General features: G+C 40.9%; 1 protein-coding gene across 1 annotated transcript in view; it reads left to right on the forward strand.

Moving 5' to 3' along the window:
* The first annotated feature begins 255 nt into the window (after positions 1 to 255).
* The window catches only part of DNER (delta/notch like EGF repeat containing), a 202,234-nt gene continuing 195,442 nt past the window's right edge, over positions 256 to 7,047 (forward strand). Inside the window, 2 exon segments of the mRNA XM_023740087.1 lie at positions 256 to 327; positions 329 to 386. Coding sequence (XP_023595855.1) covers positions 256 to 327; positions 329 to 386 — 130 coding nt within the window.

Raw genomic sequence — 7,047 nt, forward strand, 5'->3', positions numbered from 1 at the left:
GCCTATTACCTGTTTTGTGGTATATTTTGGATACATGGACGATAGATATTTCTAACAAATGACAGAAACAACCACCGTGGTTTGTAAGATCGTTTCATCGACTTCTGGGTGCCTTTTTGGATGTACGTGTCATCTTAACTGTATTTTGAATTTGATGAGCCAGTTCTAAGATACATTTTTCTGAAAGTGACTTTCTGTTTACATTGTTCCTGTTTTCAGAATTCGGCAAGACGCCACCGCTTCCCTGATTCTATTATGGAAGGTCACAGCCAACGGATTCCAACAGTGTTCCCTCATCGATGGACGAAGTGTGACCCTCCTCCAGGCCCCCGGGGGCCTTGTCCTCCTGGAGGAGATGCTTGCCTTGGGGCACAATTACTTCATTGGTGAGTTACGGGGCATCTCCTGTTCACGGAATGCTTTCAACACCCTTATCTGATCCAACGCAACCTTGGTTTAGTTTGTAGAGACAGGGAGTTTTGCCCACATCATCTGAATTCTAGCCATCAAAACCATGTCCTCCATTTTAGGTTAAAAAAAACAAAAACAAAACAAAACAAAAAACAACCAAACCTGTTGCCTTCGAGTTGATTCCAACTCATAGCAACCATATAGGACAGAGTAGAACTGCCACATCGAGTTTCCAAGGAGCGCCTGGTAGATTTGAACTGCTGACCTTTTGGTTAGCAGCCAGAGCACTTAACCATTACACCACCAAGGTTTCCTGTTCTAGGTAATGCTTTGCTTATAATCAAAACTGGTTTCTGAGATAGTCTTTCCAGTGTGGCTCAAAGTGAACACAGCTTGGGCTTTGGAATCCAGCGACTGTCCCAACCCTGGTCAAAGCTCAATAGGGATGTGCTCTTAGCAACTCACTTAAATGCTCTGCATCTCAGTTTTCTTTCTGACTCTTTAGTCCACTTGCTCCAGGAATTGTGGGCAACTTGAGGCGCTGAATGTCAGTGTCTCAGAAAAACCTTTGTTTCCACCTAACTTGGTCCTGACTGAGAGAGCCTCTGGTGCAGACCTCAAAAATAATCGATCTCTTCTGAACCGCCAACTCTGAAGTAATTTACAGGATTACAACTCTCTCAGGGGCCTCTTTTCCCTGTACCTATCCTTCCTCTGAGGGGCACTTCTAACTTTTCCCTCTTTCTGGAACATGCCTCTGTAATTTAACCTTCTCTGAACTATCACATGTCCAATGAACTGTTTTAAATTTCTCCGCCCCTGGTGTAGAAATGACCTTCAGAAGGCATGCCCCCAACCCCCACCGTGCTCTCCACCCCCAGCCCCTGCCACCCACTCCTCTGAGGGTTACACCTGGGCTGTTTTCCAGTTGGTCGTCATTCTGCCACCTGTCCCCCGGTGTACCTTTCTAGCTTTCCTGTAAGTTCATCCCTCCTCCAGCATATATAGTTCCTCTGGGGCTGGGACTGGGAACTCTAGCCCATTAACGTGCTGATACCATCAGCTCCTTTATTGGCGCTTGTTCCGTTTGCGGCTGTCTCAGTTCAAGGACACAGCTCAAATTTAGACCCTGCCCATCCCACGCCAAGGCACCCAAGCCCCCTCCTGCATCCTTTCTTAATACCTTCCCTGTTCTAACCTTATATTCCAACAGCCCTGGCCCAGAGCATGGGAGTGGGGAACGACAGCACCCTCCCTCAGTCTTAAATGAGACAAACAGTGTCAAAGTACAGATTACAAATGTTAGAGATTATTCTAGAGTACTTTTTTATTTTTATTTTTGAGAGACACTAAATATTTTACTAAATTAAATGGAAAATATAACTTAGATATACTTTTGATACAAATATCATAATAAAGATAAACTGATAAAATAAAATGCTCACCTCTTTGTAATTTATACTGGATTTGATATTTAACTGATCCTCCTCTGATCGAGAAGGTAAATTTTCAATTGCTGGAAATCCAACTAGGGATTTTATTGCGTGGAGAGAAGGTAAGAAAAGATGATATTTGGAATGGACACGGCTGCAATAAGAAGGGTGGGTGTTTAACTTCACACTGGTGTTTGTGTTCTAGATATCAGTCTGAAATTGTGTGATGACATTCTGTCAACAAAATCAAATCAGTATTTTATTCTTTAATACATTCCCAAAGTAACTATCATTTACTTCCATATTGGTTGCAACCATTTATCTAAAAGGAAACAAATTGTAGATTTTGATAGTTTCAATTTTATTTTATATTGGTCTTTTACATTGTTTTCTTTAGTGGATTAATTTATCCTTCTATGACTCGGTGCTAATGCTGTAAGAAAATGTGTGAGGTATCACTACTCTTTCAAATGTTATTAATGTTTCCAGAAGATAGCCACTTGAAATATTAGCTTACAGTTTATACTACTTTTGGTTGTAACATAACTGTGACCTTAGCCTGACCTGGAGGGCATTAATAGGGAAGGATTTTTCAGGGTTATTTTTATTCTTTTCAGATACAAGGAATTTTGTGAACTCCAACGCCATCTGAGCTCATTTTGACAGCATAGAAATTTCATTAAATAAAGGTTGTCTTTGGTTGACATGTATTGTTCCTTAGAGAAATAATTTTTAAGGAAATTTTATTTGAAATATTAATAACTAAATTAAGAAATCTTTCTCAAAAATTATACTTTGGATTATGACAAGAAGACAGTGATTTTCTGTAAGATCCTTTATTTCTAGAAACCAGTTTTTTTTCCATTTTGAAAATTCGGTCTCATATCTTTTAAAATGTCCTAAGTAGAGCTTTTTAAGTGTTTTACGTGGCTTTGTAAGGGAGATCCCAATCTTTTCGTGCCGTTCTCTTTAAAGGTAGCAGGCTGTCTTGTCGTGAGGTCCTTCTGAGGAAAAAGGTCAGCTTCTTGACAGTGATCCGTTGGCTGCACCTTTACACCGTCAGCTACTTCTTATTTTACCAAATCTTTTCATCTAAAGGAAACAAGATTTAACTTCTGGAATCACTGCGGAAGCCTTATGCTTACTCCGTTCACATGTGTTTGACATTGTTTTTTATTTTATTTTTTAAGAAGCAGCTTCTTAAAATAATTCACTTTTACAATTCTGGGCTCTCTAGTCATGAATATGTTGTAACGAAGAACCAGAGGCGGTTTTGAAGGGTGCATCTGACAGGTGAGCGCATTGATGCTAGTGCAGGTGGAAAAAAACTTCCATGCCAAAACCCATTAAAAGAACACGTTGTTGTTGAGTCGATTCTGACTCGTAGCAACTCTATAGACAGAGTAGAACAGCCCCATAGGGTTTCCAAGGAGTGGCTGGTGGATTCGAACTACTGACCTTTCGGCTAGCGGCCAAACACTTAACCACTGCGCCACCAGGAGAGTAAAATTCCAGAATTTGTTTGCTGTGGGAGTCCCTGCATGGTGAAAATGATTAAGCATTCGACTGTCAAAGGTTGCAGTTCAAAGCCACTGAGACATGCCACCAAAGAAAGGCCTGGCAATCTGCTTCTGAAAGATCACAGCCTTGAAAACCCTGTGGAGCACAGTTCTCTGCACACTTGGGACCACCATGGGTCGGAATTGACTGGACGGCAACTGGCTTGGTTTTGGTTTCATCCTTCCTTGAAATAGACTTGAGGCACTTTCAGAACTGACTGTCTCCTACCTCCCCCTTCACTCTCGATTGACTCGCCCACCAGAACTGATGGGAAAATGTATTTTAAAATTTCTGTTTAATAGAGGGGTTCCTCTGTGTCTTTGGAGACAAATTTAATAGCTGTTGCCAGCTTCAAACACAATATTCTTTTTCAAAGCTTGTTGCCAAGAGTCTAGTTTTCTACACATTCCAGATGATGATAATGTGCTGACCTACTGTTATTACATAGGTGACGTATCTGACCTATTTCAATATCATTACATTTAATTTTTTACAGTTTTTTTTTTTTGTTGCTATTTTTTGTTGTTGCTACTGGTAATTGCCATTGAGTCAGCTCTGACTCCTAACGACCTCATGTACAGCAGAATGAAACATTGCTTGGTCCAGTGCTATCTTCATGATTATTGGTGTACTCGAGTCCGTTGTTGAGGCCACTATGTATTTTGAGTGTCTTTCAACCTAGGGGACTCATCTTCCAGCACTAGATCAGATGATATTCTGTTGTGAGCCATAGGGTTTTTATTAGCTGATTTTTGGAAGTCAACCTCCAGGCTTTCTTCTCAGTCTGCTTTAGTCTGGAAGCTCCTCTGTGAAATCTTCCACCATGGTTGAGTCTGCTGCTATTTGATACCAATGGTATAGCTTCCAGCATCATAGCAACACGCAAGCCAGCACAGTGTGACACACTGACAGACGGGTGATGCTATCCATTTCTCTGTTAACATTTATATTGTTTCATGGGAGGGAAGACCTGATATACCCTTTTAAAACGTGTGTAATCCCTCTCTATTCTTTGCTGCATCACCGTTGCCACGTGTACTGCCTCCAAATTTCAACTCTTCTGCCCTCTCCCTAATTACCTCTTCTATTTTCCCAAGTGTGTCTCTTCCACATATGTTATTTGCCTTATGCAGTGTTTGGGGGTAAATAACTAAATTAACATTTGTTAACACTGCTGCATGGGAAGAAGCCTCAGAGGTGCTCATTAGCTCATGGGATGATCCATTCGCCCAGTAGTTCATATTTCCAAGGGGCACGCTCATTGCCTCAGTTGTATTTCCATGACACTCATGCAAGTCAGTTGCTTTGCCAACTGTTGAAGATTCACTTTTCCCTTTGAAGGAGGGTAAGTGGCTTGGTTGCTAAACAAAAGGTTGGCAGTTCGAACCCACCAGCTGCTCTGTGGGAGAAAGATGTGACAGTCTGCTTCTGTAAAGATTACAGCCTTGGAAACCCTATGAAGCAGTTCTACTCTGTCCTACAGGGTCGCTATGAGTTGGAATCGACTCCGCAGCAATGAGTTTGGTTTTTTGTTTTAGGAGGTTTTCCCTCCGATAATTGCATTTACAGCCAACATCACATAGGTTAGCATCCAAATGTTCTCCATCCTTTTTTTTTTTTTTAATGTTGGTTTTATATCTTTAATTAGACTCTAAGTTTCTAGAGTTAAGGGGCCATTCATGGACTCCTTTTTTTTTCTCAAGATTTATTTTTTTGTTTATTGTTGTAGTTTAAGTGAAAGTTTACATTTCAAGTTAGTCTCTTATACAAAAATTTATACATATATTATTATGTGACCCTGATTGCTCTCCCTGTACTGTGACAGCACACTCCTCCTTTCCACCCCTGATTCCCCATGTCCATTCAACCAGCTCCTGACCCTCTCTGCCTTTTCATCTCACCTCCGGACAGGAGCTGCCCGTTTAGTCTCATGTGTCTACTTGAGCTAAGAAGCACACTCTTTACGAGTATCATTTTATGTCCCACAGTGCAGTCCAGTCTTTGTCTGAAGAGTTGGCCTCAGAAATTGTTTTAGTTCTGGGCTGATAGAGAATCCAGGGGCCATGCTTTCCGGGGTTCCTCAAGTTTCTGTCAGACCATTAAGTCTGGTCTTTTTACTAAAATTTGAGTTTTGTACCCCATCTTTCTACTGCTCCATCAGGGACTCTGTTGTGTTCCCTGTCAGGGCAGTCAGTGGTGGTAGCTGGGCACCATCTAGTTCTTCTGGTATCAGGTTGATGAGGTCTCTGGTTTATGTGTCTCTTGGGCTAATACTTTCCTTGTGCCTTTGGTGTTCTTCATTCTCCTTTACTCCATGTGGTTGGGACCAATTGTTGCGTCTTAGATGGTTGCTTGCAAGCTTTTAAGACCCCAGGCACCACTCACCAAAGTAGGATGCAGAACATTTTCTTAATAAGTTTTGTTACGCCAGTTGACCTAGATGTCCCCTGAAAGCATGGTCCCCAGACCTCTGCACCTGCTACTCTCTCCCTCCAAGTGTTTGGTTGTATTCAGGAAATGTCTTAGCTTTGGTTTAGTCCAGTTGTGCTGACTTCCCCTGTAGTGTGTGCTGTCCTTCCCTTCACCTAAGATAATTCCTGTCTGCTATCTAGTTAGTGAATAACCCTCACCCTCCCCTCCTCCCTGTTCGTAACCATCAAAGAATGTTTTCTTCTGTGTTTAAACCTTTTCTTGAGGTTTTATAATAGCGGTCTTATACAATATTTGTCCTTCTGTGACTGACTAAATTCACTCAGCATAATGCCCTCCAGATTCCTCCATGTAATAAGATGTTTCATGGCTTCATTGTTGTTCTTTATCATTGCATAGTATTCCACTGTATGGATATACCATAATTTGTTTATCCATTCATCCACTGATGGGCACCTAGGTTGTTTCCATCTTTTTGCTACTGTGAACAGTGCTGCAGTGAACACAGGTGTGCATATATCTGTTCGTGTGACGGCTCTTATTTCTCTAGAATATATTCCAAGGAGGGGATAGCTGGATCGTATGGTACTTCTATTTCTAGCTTTTTAAGGAAGCACCAAATCAATTTCCAAAGTGGCTGTACCATTTTACATTCCCACCAACAGTGTATAAGTATTCCAGTCTCTCGACAAACTCTCCAGCATTTATTATTTTGTGTTTTCTGGATTAATGCTAGCCTTGTTGGGGTGAGATGATATTGTAGTTTTGATCTGCATTTCTCTAATGGCTAATGATCGTGTTTCTTCATGTGTCTGTTAGCTGCCTGAATATCTTCTTTGGCAGAGTGCCTGTTCATATCCTTTGCCCATTTTTTAATTGGATTGTTTGTCTTTTTGTTGTTGAGGTTTTGTTGTATCTTGTAGATTTTAGAGATTAGATGCTGATCGGATTTGTCGTAGCCAAAATTTTTTTCCTAGTCTGTAAGTTGTCTTTTTACTCTTTTGGTGAAGTCTTTCGGTGAGCGTAAGTGATTTTTAGGAGCTCCCAGTTATCTAGTCTCTCTTCTAGTGCTTGTGCATTGTTACTTATGGTTCGTATTCTGTTTATGCCATGTATTAGGGCTCCTAGCATTGTCCCTATTTTTTCTTCTATTGGCTTTATAGTTTTTGATTTTATATTTAGGTCTTTGATCCATTTTGAGTTAGTTTTTGTG

Source organism: Trichechus manatus, unplaced genomic scaffold (genome assembly GCF_000243295.1).
Source record: "Trichechus manatus latirostris isolate Lorelei unplaced genomic scaffold, TriManLat1.0 scaffold00147, whole genome shotgun sequence".
NCBI lineage: Eukaryota > Metazoa > Chordata > Mammalia > Sirenia > Trichechidae > Trichechus > Trichechus manatus.